This window comes from Prosopis cineraria, unplaced genomic scaffold (assembly GCF_029017545.1).
Source record: "Prosopis cineraria cultivar Desert tree isolate PC_DT_omini unplaced genomic scaffold, ASM2901754v1 PC8, whole genome shotgun sequence".
Classification (NCBI taxonomy): Eukaryota; Viridiplantae; Streptophyta; class Magnoliopsida; order Fabales; family Fabaceae; genus Prosopis; species Prosopis cineraria.
The window spans coordinates 23840396-23854223 of record NW_026555339.1 but is presented as its reverse complement, the minus strand read 5'-3'; the positions used below and the strand labels follow the sequence as shown (position 1 = coordinate 23854223).

At 31.2% G+C, this 13828-nt stretch overlaps 1 protein-coding gene across 1 annotated transcript; it reads right to left on the bottom strand.

Annotated features, from left to right (window-relative positions):
• Positions 1–7531: 7531 nt before the first annotated feature.
• On the bottom strand, positions 7532–10681 carry LOC129317486 (uncharacterized). Its single transcript, XM_054961803.1, has one exon. The coding sequence runs from the start codon at positions 10679–10681 to the stop codon at positions 7532–7534; it is 3150 nt and encodes a 1049-aa protein (XP_054817778.1).
• Positions 10682–13828: the final 3147 nt, after the last annotated feature.

Genomic DNA, 13828 nt, shown 5'->3' with positions numbered 1-13828 from the left:
TCTATAGGGTCAAGCCCTTAAACTTGATTTTTTAAAAGTTGTTTGAATTTTGAAGCCCAACATTTATTTAAAAGACTTAGGGTATAGCTCATAAGCCCTTTATTATTATTTTTATTTTAAAAATTTAAAATTTCAATTATAACATTTTGTATTTTTTTAAATGCAAATTATAATATTTAAAAATTAAAAATAAATAATAGAAAATCAAATTTTAAAATATAAACATATATTTTAAAGTTTAAATTCAATTTAAAAATGAAAATATTTTTTTTAAAAGTTAAAATGAAAAATGGTCTAAAAGGGTTGCTTGAGCCTGTTTTTCTAGGGCCTATCAGAGCTGGACTTCAAAGCCCGTTTTTCCTAAAAAATGACATTTTTTAAGTCTGAACCTTTATAAAAATGAGTTTAAATGTATCCCCAACTCTACTAGTCTTTATCTCAAGTTCTCATCATGCCATCACCGAGATCCGTGCTCGTCTGCGTTATCACTCAGACCTATGATCGTTTTTGCTATCAATTAGATCTACATCTTTGCTCGATTCGTTCATTTTTGATGTTTTTTTTTGCCTCATACGGTCTTCTTGATCACCCTCACTTAGATTTACTACTCAAACAAGCATGATTGCTCCTTTGACTAATGTACTGTTGCAAGGGATGCCATTGCTAAAGTAAACCCAATTTTTAAGGTTGGAAAGCTTGATAGGATCTAAGTTTGGTGTATTATTGAAGCTTATCCCAGGTTGATGTAATGTTCAATTTCATCACTAAATGATCCAAGTTCCTTGCTTTTTTTAATGGTATTCTTATTATATTGTTATTTATGGTGGGAAATTAGGAATTGTGGGACATATTTGCATTTTAAAGCTTGTAACTTTTGAGAAGAAAACTATGACATCATCTCCAATATTACCAAGCATACAGAATACCAAACACGGACAATGTTATGATAACCGAGATTACCTTAATCCCCTAATAATTATCACAACCTAAGGGTTAAAGAATATTTGAGAAAAATAAGATTTTGAGAAAACCTTTTTAAAGATCGTTTGAGCTCAAATTATAGTTCAAAACCAATTAAATTAGACAATGAAATCATAAAAAATTCATCAAGCTACAAAATAATAAGCAATAATATATTTTAGCCATATAGGCACAGTGTGCAACGACACAGTACATCATCCGCCACAGCGGACTGCACAGAGGGAAATGCCCCTCTCTATACCTCACGCCTTGATCCAATAAACAATGCGCCGCAACACACGACCATTGTCATAACAGCAAACTATTGTCATGATAGCTCTTTGAGCCAACTTTTAAGACATGTCATTTCATCGTCCGACATTTAATTTGAGTGATTTAAGCATCCAAACGTAACTCTTAGAGCCACCTAGCTATTGACACCAATCCCACACCCAAACACTAAGCCAAATAAAATTTGGACACCTGAACCCAAAATAGCTCATTTTCTTTCAAAAATTACAACCAATGTACCTAAACCCCCCAAACCAAGTCCCAATAACTATGAAACCACTTGGACTAACTCAAATGAACTACAGACAACCTATTCAAGCATTCAAATCACAACTACAGCAGTCCAGACAAGATTTGACTACCAAAACCTTATTTTCAACATAAATTTCACTAGGGGTAACAATTTCTCATAAACAATCCAATGGCCAATCTATCACATAAATCAATACAAAACTAATACTTACACCAATATATCAACCTTTCACAGCCATTACAACACGAATACAACAAACCCAAGCTGAAATACCCATAGTTAACAACATAATACATGCAAGTATATCACAAAACTATATTTGTCCTAAGTTGGCATATGCGTTCAACGATTCGTTACAAATCAAAATAAGTGAAAGGACTATACAACTGAGAACTAGTCCCCTTGATGCTCAGTTGCACCTTCCTTTCCTTTGCCCCTATCAGAACCTTTACCTGTAAAATGTAACCACGAGATAAGTCAAAGACTCAATAACCAAATAGTCTAATCAACTACTCATGTGTGGGAACAGTTTATACATATGTGAAATAGTATAGTAAATCATATAACATGTCTCATAAATCTATGCATATGATTATAGTATGATATACATGATCAACACGCCACCTTATACCCTCCTTATGTCTTCTGACTGAATTTGTGAGCTAACAATTCGATAGAACTAAGTCTATGTGACTGGACTAGCCTAAAAATTCACCATTACTAGGAGGCAACCTCGGCCAAGAGCACTTTCACCTACTATAGACCACAAATTTCCCCTATCCACAAATACTAGGGATATTAATGCTTAATCTATCACTCATAGTATTGAGACTTTCAAACAATATATTACTAAGCACCGAGGCCTCTACGGTGCCAATGTACCATATGGATTTTCAAATAATATCCCAACAACACACTAGGGTGAACCTCTACCCTCTCACAATGATAATGTCAAACATGCTTAATGCATCCAACATATATTCATAACATATCAATTATTACAATTGCTCCGAAAACATAAAAATGGCATTTACTTTCCAAAAATTAGAACATTAAAAACAACTTTTTATTACACTTCACATAACTTCACAAATCATCATTTCATTTTATTACTAGGCTAATATCAAACCAAAACATTACTTTTAAATCAAACACACTACCATCCAAATATACAAAATGGGAGATTAGACAATCCAATTACCTCAACTCTTTTGTCACTAAAAAGGTTACCGTGGTTAACCAATGGCTCTACATGTGCCCACTAGCACCACAAAACTCGATCAAAGGTTAATCTACACAATTAAACCCTTAATTGTCAAATCCCCATACTAATCATCTTATTGTATAATACAACTAGAGATACCCATTATACTCAAAATCTTAATTTAGCCCTAACAATCCTTCCAACACACTACATTAACCTTATTTAACTCCCCCAACATATAAACAACACCATTACATTTACCACATTGCTCTTAATTATCTAATTTCTACCTAAGGTTCATCCAAACCCTAACCAACAACTCCAAATCACTATATAATCCAAAAATTTAAGTTTAAAGGCTTGATTTAACTCCCCAAGGCCTTAACTAAGACAATGGGTTTAGCCATTACCCAAAAAACACAAAATCAAAGCCCCACAATACTTAAATCATTAAAAAGTTCAAATATAAGAAGAAGGAGAAGTGAAGGAAGCTTACCCATAACTAAATCTTGCTCCAGATGCTTCCAAAGTGACCCAAAGGTCAAGCCCTAACACCATTTAGTCATCTACCATCGCCTCTTCATGTTCTCTCTGTCCCACTTCTCATTTTTTGTCTGATTTCGCTAGCTAATAAATGCAGATTTTGCACATGCGTCACAGTACATTGGCTCGTCTGCCACGGCACATGACACAAAGATCCCTAGACTTTCTTTGGGCCTTTCTTTGTGCTATGGCTCACTCAAACTAGGATTTAACCCTCTTTTAAGGTTGTTAAATGATCCACTAGATACATTAATCTCCCAAAAACATCACTAATTAAAAAACTCACTTAATTTGACTAAAATATCCTTATAAACATTGAAAATTTTTAAAGTTAAAATCCAGGATATTACAAAAATTGAGTGGTTTTTCTTTAAAAAAACCATTTGATTGTTATTGTTTATATTATTATTTACTAATTTGTTTTAGGAGACTAATATATGGAACCTTGTTATTTTATTGTAAATTTTGATAAGGTTTAATTAAATAATATATAGTCTTTTGGTAGGCTTAAATGCCTATTTGTGCCATTGTGGCCTTAAAAACTAATACGTTAAGCCTTTTATAAAGGCCTACATAAAAGCCTATAGATTAAATAGAATTTTAAAAAAGTTTCAAGCTAAGTTAGGCTTATAGTAGGTTTAAGCTTGAGCTTAAAAAAAAGCTTATAAATAGATTTAGGCCCAGGCTCAAGCGTTAGATGTCTATTATAGACTTAGGTTTGTTTGATCAAAGTTCGGCATGGCCTGGCCTATTTTCACATCTAACTTTGGCCAAATAAGTTTGAATCTATGTGATAAATCAAAGATTTGAGCTTGGCCTAGAGCATCTATAAGGCTTTTCTCATAACTCAAACTTAAACTTATCTAAAGCCTAGCCTAACTTGAAAGCCTACTTAAAAGTAAGTCTTTTAAATAAGCTCTCATTTTAATTTTAAACGTCTCAAACATATTTTAAGACTGTTAGTATAAATATAGGGTTAAGATCTAGTTTTGCCTCTGTGCTTATTTTTTAAAAGTGCTAGACATCCTATACTCTTAAGTGGAGCAACTTTATCCTTGAACTATTTTTTTGGGGAGCAAAATAAACTATTAACTCTACTATTATATACTGACATGGCAACACATAGGGCCCATGCATAATGATAGGTAAAACACTAACCATTTTTTTGTACTAATTTGCCCATGAACTCTTTTTTCAAGAGCACTAAGCATTCTAAAATTCTTTTCTATGAGCACTAAATACCTTGAAGTCTTATTAAAGTAAAATTTAATAGATATTACCAAAATATTAAATATTTTCATATTTAATAATTTAAATATTATTATTTATAAATATTCATTCAAAATTTATAAATCACTTTTTAAATATTAACAATTCAAACTAGCATTAGATAACTTTCTATTTTTTTATATATCGTTCTTTGATTTTCTTTTCAAAACAGTACCCAAATTATTATGCTTTTTGTACGTGTCAGAACTTACTTATATTTTTAATATTAATTAAGTTTCTTAATATTTTTTTTAGTCAACTAACAATCTTCCTCCACAATATTAAACCACCCAAATTTAATGCTCTCTATATGTTGCAGTGTTAGGAGTAAAATTAAAAATATGACAATCATGACCTACAGAATGATAACAAAAATGTTTATTTGAAAGATATCACTTATTTTATTAATGTGCTACAAAAAAGTTATTTAACAAGAACAAAATGGAGAAGTGAGAAGAAAAAATCCCTTCATTAATTTGGAAGTTTATTCTCTTCATTTTTAATACAAAATTATAAAATATTAAAAATATTAAAATATTAAATTGGGTCGTGTAATGTTTGTAAAATCTAAAATGTGACAATCTGGACTAACAAAATGACAACAAAAATATTTATTTAAAAAATATCGCTTATTCTATGAATATGCTACAAAAAAGTTACTTAACAACGAAAAAAATGGAGAGATGAAAAGAAAAAATTCCTTTGTTGATTTGGAGGTTCATTTCCTTCATTTTTAATACAAAATTGTAAAATATTAAAAATATAAAAATATAAAATTGGTGTGTAATGTTTTAAATAATAATATTTAAAATATTAAATATAAAAATATTTAACATTTTAGTAATATTTATTAAATTTTATTTTAATAAGATTTTAGAATACCTAATGCTCCTCAAAAAACACTTTAGGGTGCTCAGTGCTCTTAAAAAAAAAGTTCAAGAGCAAATGAGTACTAAAGGATATGGTTAGAATCTTATCTGTTATTATGCGTGAGCCCCACACAAATGTCACGTCAGTATATAATGGTAGAGTTAACAGTTCATTAATGGAAGGGGTTTTTTGCTTCTAAAAAAATAGTTTAGAAGTAAAATTACTTCACTTAAAAATAAAGGGTGCATAGTGCTCCTAAAAAATATGTACAAAGACAAAATTAGATCTTAACCATAAATATATAACCTGATTTATCAATTACAATATATAATAATTAAAATGACTAATCAACTAGAATACAATATAATAATAAAGTAATAGCATTAAAATTAATATATAAGTCTAATATAATTAAAAATATAACTAGAAATAAAAAAGAATAGATTGATTAAAAATCAAATTATGAAATTAATGTATGTGTGATATATTACATAATATATGTGTATGTAAATAGGCTAACATATTGAGCTCGTGGACTAGGGCTTAAAAAACTAGGCCTGTCTTATTTAACTAAATAGATCTAATTAAAGGCTTGAACCTAACTTAAATTTATTTAGTAAATAAATTAGATTGGGCCTTAAGTAAGTCAAGGCATAGGCCCTAATAAGGACTTGATCTATTCTCACCCTTAAATATTAAGTAATTATTGAGGTATTAAACTACTTTTTGTTTGACCTATACCGTAAGGTGGTGGGTTCTTTTTGAGAAGTTTTGACAACTAGTTAAAATGATTAGTCACGTATAGAATGAAATCTCGCATATAATTGGCTGCACCCAAGGATGATTGATTTTGCTTAATAGTCAAATTTTCTTCATGAAAGTTAAGCAGCTCGCTATATGTGAGAAGGGTTGATGCGGTTCTTCTTGAAAAATCATTTTCAAAAGTTCAATTTGTACCATTCCAATATGACATTTCTTTGTTGAAAGCATGACACCGATTTTTTTTTTTTTTCAAATGATTGTCAAAAATTGGGCTAACAACTTCTTATTTTTCGTTCTTTTTTTTTTGTTTTGAATATTTCTTTTTGTTCTTTTACCTTTTGATGCTTCCATTTCTTCATTTTGATTATCTCTTCCCATTTCTTCATCCTTTGGTCATTGGCTTCTCGGCTTTTCTTCTATCTATGATCTTTTCCACCTTTTTACTGGTAAACAAGTTAATCCACTTGGTTGGTCGGATTTACTGGCTCATCATCAACTTATGGATTCATGATTCATCTCATTGGCCTCTTAACTGGTTTAATCAAAATTTCGGATCAATATCTCATCAGGTTTTACATATGTTGAAAATAATGAAATTGTTAAATTATAATTTAAATATATCATAATTTAACCTATAATATAAATATGGGTTAAATAATCATTTCTCCCTAAATTTTTATCTCGTACTGAAAAGTAAGGCAATATTCTTTAAATAATTTTTTTCAAGAGCAAAATTACACATTCATCAAAAATCTGTCATCTTTTTTGTTATCTTAAAACATGGAATAATTGTGGGGCCTACATGCAATGACAACAAGGCATTTTAACCAATTTTTGCCTCTATTTCACTATTAATATTAGGTCCAATTCTTGCCACTACCATTTTCAGCCCCTTTAGCTCATGTCAGATGATCAAAATAGATTAGAATATTTTACTATTACTATTCATGGCCTTCATAACTATTTCAGGCTACCAAACAATGGAGAAAACGGTAGGTCTTTAATGAAATGGTGATTTTACTCATGAAAAACATTGCTTAGGGATATGGCCCAAAAGTTTTAATGAGGGAATCAGTTTGATTATGTCAAAAAGTAGAGTAGGTTGTCCATTAAATATTTTTCAATGGATCAATAACGAAAAACTCCATTATATGTTGATGATTTTGTCACAGTTATAGAATTAGTGAGGGAATATTTTTTTAAGCAAATTTTGTGTAATTTCATTAATGTTGCCAATTTCTTTTGTAGTGAAAAGGGAAAGAAAGAATCATAACATAAACAAGACACAAAAGGAAAGCGAACCAAAGGAGAAAGCTAATCAAATTAGATTCATAAACATAATCAAATTTATTAATACTATCACATAAATTTCTACAAATTCAATTCAAATGCTTTTCAATGATCCTTTTTTGTTGCTCCAACCAGATCTGCTTCTGTTGCTCTAAACTTAGTTTCTGCATTGATGATTTGTTGATGGCATCATCCTCATTCCTGGTCAAAGAACTTGGCCATGATGATCCAAAAGGATCATCTTCCTTTGGTGCTTCCAATAAAGGCCCATTAGAAATCTCTGCACGAAATGTTGGTTCAGCCATTGTGTTTTGGAAGTTTTGCTCCCAAAAGGTTGATTGAACCAGAGCTTCGTTATTAGGGTTCTTAGCAACAATGGTTGGCGTTGCTTCTACCATTGGCCATACACTATTTTGCCCTCTAAATGTAGGACTTGGTGTTGTGCTGGTCTGATATATATTATGGGTAAGAAGAGCTGGTTCTTTTCTAATCTGACATGGATTATTTCCATGAAAGGGTGGTTTTGTGCTTGTCAGATATGAATTATAACCCAGAAAAGTTGATTCTGTATTACTTTGAGATGAAGTATGACCATGAAAAACTGGTCTATTGCTTGTCTGAAATGAATTATTGGCTTGAAAAGCTGGTTCTATGCTCACTTGGTTGGAATTTATGTGGGCATAAAAAGTCGGTTCCATGCTTGCCTGGTAAGAAGTATATCTTTGGAAAGATTGTTCAATGCTTGCCTGATAGGAATTATGACCTTGAAAAGTTGACTCCAAGCTTGTTTGATGTGAACTATGGCCATAAAAGGTAGGTGCAATGCTTGAATGATAAGACTCGTGACTTTGAGAAGTGGATTCTGCACTGATCTTAGAGGAATTCTGAGAATTCAACGGTGGTGTCGTACTCGTTTGATATGAATCGTGGTCATGAAAACTTGATGCTGAACTATTACTCTTGAAGGAACTGTGAGAGTTGAACGTTGGTTCTGTGCCATAAGGTGATGTTGAACTAAGCTTGAATGAACTTTGAGAAGCAATTGTTGGTGCTGCACTGGTTTGATATGAATCATGGCTTTGAGAAGTTGATGTTGATGAACCAAACTTGAATGAACTTTGAGAATTGAAAGTTGGTCTTGTACTCGTCTGATATGTTGAACTAATCTTAAATGAACCTTGTGAATTAAAAGTTGGTGCTATGCTTGTTTGATATAACTCATAGCCTTGAGAAGTAGTTGATGATGATGCTGAATCAGTCTTGAAAGAACCTTGAGAAGTAAAAGTTGATGCATTAATGCTTGTCAGGGACGAAGAATCATGAGAATTCAATGTTTGTGTTGCACTCATTTGATATGAATTATATCCCTCAAAAGGTGACGTTGAACTAATCTTAAATGAACCTTGAGATTGAAACAATGAAGCAGAATTGTTCATCTCAGGAGGAAGATTATTTTTTTCTTGAAAAGCTGGTACCAAAGCCATGTTATTATTCTCTGCAAGTTCTTGTGAACTAAAGCTTGTTGTCATTGCAAATGAAGTAGTGTTCAAATTCAAGTCACCAAAAATTGATGTCAAATCTGTTTCAAAACTAGAACCTTGAGCAGTGAAAGTTGGTTTCAAACCCATTGCTTGTAACCCAAGTTCTTCCCCATCAAACATATCAATCAAACTTGTCTGTCGTTGATCTGTAGTAGTGATACAAGGAGAAACAGTTGCATCATCAAGTTCCAGAAAAGGATTGTAGTGATGATGTGGGACTGAATTAGGTGGATCAAACTTCTCTCTCTCTGTTGTAGTACTTGTTGTCTCTGCCAAAACTAGCTCCCAACAATCTTGGGATGAATTATTATTTGCTCTCTTTTCTTTTTCTCCTTCGTTTTGCACCTCATCAAGACTCACAAGGTCTAAACTAGACCCAGCTGCTTGATCAATAGGGTAAGAATGGTTTGAACAAGACTCATAAGAACTAGATGTATCATCATCATTATTATTCTCTGATTGCTTCTCAACTTGATCATCATCACCATAATCTATCTCAAACCTCCTTGGTGTCAACGTTCCAGCATCGGTAGCAATCATTAAATCCTCTAATGATGTGCAATGAGATGATCCATGTTCAGATTCTGTCTCAAAGTAACGCTCTGGTGTCCCATATCTCTCATAATGAATACCTGGACTTTCCCCTAATGCAGAAACCAGCAAGTGTTTTGAGAGTGGTGAGTATTGTGAAGAAGAAGAAGAAGATTTAGAATGAAGATTATGATTATAACCACTAACATTAATGTTAGTGTTAGTTGTAGCTTGGTCTCTTAAGAACTCTTGTAATGTTTCCATGAGTTCTTCTGATATCTTCTGAACTTTAGGATACTCACTGCTCCTACCAACCCTAATGCTTAAGCAAAATGAATAAAAATCACCTAACTCATCAAACTGCTTGCAAGATTTCACACAAGCTTGAAATGCAGAGAGACATGACTTGTATGGGAATTTGAAGAAGCTATCAAGAATAACAGCAAGCCCATCAGAGATATCTCTATAGAGATCAAAAGTCTCCTGAACGACAGCGTATAGAGAGATTTGAACTAAACGATTTTTTTTAGCTTCCCCAGTTGGTCTTGTTCCTATAGCTCTATCCAACAAGCGTTGCCAATAAGTAATCTTGTCAAGCAACATTGCTGGTTTCATGTCTTTGATTCCCACAGTATCATTAAACATCTTGTGATGATGATTCTTGAAAGGACTTTGATTCTTGAATGTGATTCTTCTTTGAAGCTTTCCTGTTAAGAAGCAATCCAAGCGTTCATCAAGGTACAAAGCCATTAATCTGACAAAAGCAGTGTATTCCCATGGACTCGAACTCGAATCGTCTCTGAATCCTGAGAGATTTAGGATTCTTGAGCCACGTTTCATTGCATGCAAGACTTCTCTGGGGAAATAAGGATCACCATCTTGAAAGATTCTGAGGATGATCATGAGAGATTTCAACGCAACAACCCAGTTTCTGGTTTTACCAATGCGTTTGCCAATGGATTGAGCACATGCTGCTGCATAAAGCTTGTTGGATGATACGAGACCCACAATTTCATTAACGAAACGATCTTCAATGGGAATCTCATCATGCGTTGTGGCTTTGAGGATGACAACTTCAAGATTTGCTGCATTTGTTACCTTGGCGAGACTTAAGCTTGTTTGATCTTTTACTGCACCAAGGGCCTTCCTTAGCTTGCTTGCAGGCATGTTGTTGTTGATGGTTTAATTAATTCTCAGATTATTGATTTGATGGCAATATCGATCAGATTTGACTTCTTGGCATGTTGGGTTGAATTTTTCTGAGAGGAAAATGACGGAAAATTTTTGTGATTTGGCTGAGAAAAGATTGGAAAGAGAGTTTGCAAGTTCGCATATTTTAGTAGATGCTATATTTAGAGTGTGAATTGTAATGGTGGGGAGTGGAAATTGGGAAGTTTGTTTAATTTATTACATGTGTTTTACTTTTTAAGGGAACATAGAAAAATCAGGAATCATCAGTTATTAAATTCGAACACACTAATATTACAATCTTGCAACATAGAAAATTTAGGACAATAACCACACACAACTTGGCTTTCATCACCAATGCAAATCTAGGACAATACTATGTGCGACAAAAGTGTCCTGAATCCAACTTTACTTTTAAGAGAAAATAACAGAAAAACCTTCAAAAATATGAAAAATAAAAATGAGGTCTAAAAAAATGTCATAATTTTTTTCAAGTTTTTAAAACTTTTCTAACATTAATAATTTTGATGAAATAACTAAAATGCTCCCAATTCAAAATTAAAAATAAAAGTAACATCTCTTGCCCAAAAAAAGTAAATATCAAGCTACTTTAAATAATAACAATTTTTTTTTTCTAACAAATAATTATAATAGAATAAGCAATTATAACTTTCTTAATGTAAATTTTTAATTCATTAAAATTCAAGTATTGTAAATATTCATGATTACTTTAATTTAAATAATAGTTAATTTTCTTTTGACAATGATTAAAATGGAACAAACAATTATAATTTTTTATTAATTATTCAATGCAAACACATTAATAAAATCGTGCAACAAAGAAAATGTAAAGCAATACTACATGTGACAAAAGTGCCTTGAATCGAACTTTGCTTTAGTTTTGCACTTTTGCTCTCCTTTTTTCCATTTTCCAGATTTTTTTATTTCTTTGGAAAAATGACACAAAATCTTTTAAAAATATATAAATGATAACAAAAATATCGTGATAAGTTAATTATTATGAAATCTCAGGGCACATTTCAGACATAATTTTTTTTTTTGGTAACATAACCGTATCGTCCAAAAAGAATTCCCTAGCTTGGTGATTTTCTGCGACGAAGTGCCAGCCAATTCAGTCTTCAATGGCAGCAGTGTTTTAGATTTGAAGGCGTGAAGGTTCACTAGTTTCATATCTCTCTGTCGTCGGCTCAACTTGAATGTCGCTTGCAGACCCTCTTCTCTTTTGCAGATCCAAGTTCAAAGATCCTCTTCTTTGCGAGTTCGAACGTCGTCGTCTTCCTCTTCCTCTTGCTGTACCCTCCTTCTTTTTGTTGTTTTAATGATTCGTGCTTCAATTCATATTTATATTTAGATTCAGTTTAGATTTTGTGTTTCCTGATGCATTTTATTTGATTTTACGATTGATGATGATTGGTTTATGAACGGTTTGTAATCTATTGATTCATTCATGATTTTCATTTAATTCATCTAGGTTGAGAGTATAATGAAATTTCTGACTAAAATGTACAGGGATAAATTCGAAAAGAAGCAGAAAGTAGTCCCTGAGTAGAATGCTGCTATCAACGAAGAAGACGAAGTTGGCCAAGTCGACGGTGCTCCATTGCGGAAGGAGGTCGAGCTGGGCGGATTCTTTTGGGCAATACAGTAATTTTACCAAATAAATTATGTTAGAAAAGGCCATAAAAATTTCAAAATAATTACCCCAATTTGCAGTACCCCTCGTCCGTTTTTTATTGTCAGATAAACTATAAATTTTGGCTTATATTTTTTTATTAGTAAAATAATTCATTCTAATAAATATTTATTATATACTTTTGAAATCATCCCTCATAATTTACATTAACAAAAAATAATTAATACATAATTATGTTACTTAATACAGGATATTTTGGTTCAATTTTTTATTTTTAAACATAATTATTATAATTAACTAATTTTATTAAATTGTGTAATACAATTTTATTCTCTTATATATAAAAATAGAGGGAGTTCTTCTTTTTTATTTGCATATTTTGGAGGAATTTTTATATCATTTTCCCTATTTCTTTTCTTGCTCCTTTCATACCTTTTAAAAATATATTTTTTAGCATTTATATAATTTAGGGCTTGTTATGTTTTCATCTCGTTTTTAGTTTTTAAAAATTATTTTGTAAACTAATTTTTAAAAATTATATTTCAAAACAAAATAAAATGAAAATTTATTTGATTATGTTAATTTGAAAATAATTTTAGAGTTAAAACAATTGTCAATAGTGATGATTGTTAGTTGTTAATAATGATGGCCTATAACAGCGGTTGATCATAAACAAAGTTAACTTATACTCCTTTCGTTTAAAAATATAAAGTATTTTTAACTGAATTTCATCTTTCAATAAAGTAATTACCTACTTTCAAACTAACACTATTTTTTTATATTTACCTCTATTAAATACTCTATAATAAATATAAATTCACTATCAATAGGGACACTTTAAAAAAAAGACAATGATTACACTTTGAAAAACTAAAATTTTTTTATATTTTTAAATATCCAATTTTTTAAAAAATATTTTATATTTTTGAACAGAGGGAGTAATAGTTAAATGTAATATGTTTTAAAAATTAAACCATTCTTCAACCAAAATTAAAAAAAAAATTGATTCCACTTATCAATCATTCCCTATTTGTCAACCATGATTTTTTTCCCAAAGTGTCCCAATAGTTCACAACCATAGAATTACTTTCTCAAAAAACCTGTACACCATTTAAGGGTTGTTATCTCCCATGTGATACTCTACATACATATACATTTTCAAGAATTGAAATTTAGAATTAAAATAATGCTTAAAAGATTCTATTATGCTACACTTGGTGGGGGTCAACCATGACTCTTTATTTATTCCTCCATACAGCTCTCTTTTCATTTTATCAAACCAAACCATGTAAATAGCTCTGTGTATAAGAAACTCTTTTATTTTTACTTTTTTTTTTTGTGCAACTAAGAAACTAACACGAGGGAAATAGCTCTTATTGTAATTGTTAAATCATTAAAAACTATATCTTAATTATAATAAATGGAAATCTAAATCCCAGGTCAAACACTTCTAAAGGGAAGAAAAAAGACAC

Excerpts from the sequence above, each read along its gene's own strand:
- LOC129317486 (XM_054961803.1), bottom strand. The coding sequence starts at position 10,681 with ATGCCTGCAAGCAAGCTAAGGAAGGCCCTTGGTGCAGTAAAAGATCAA.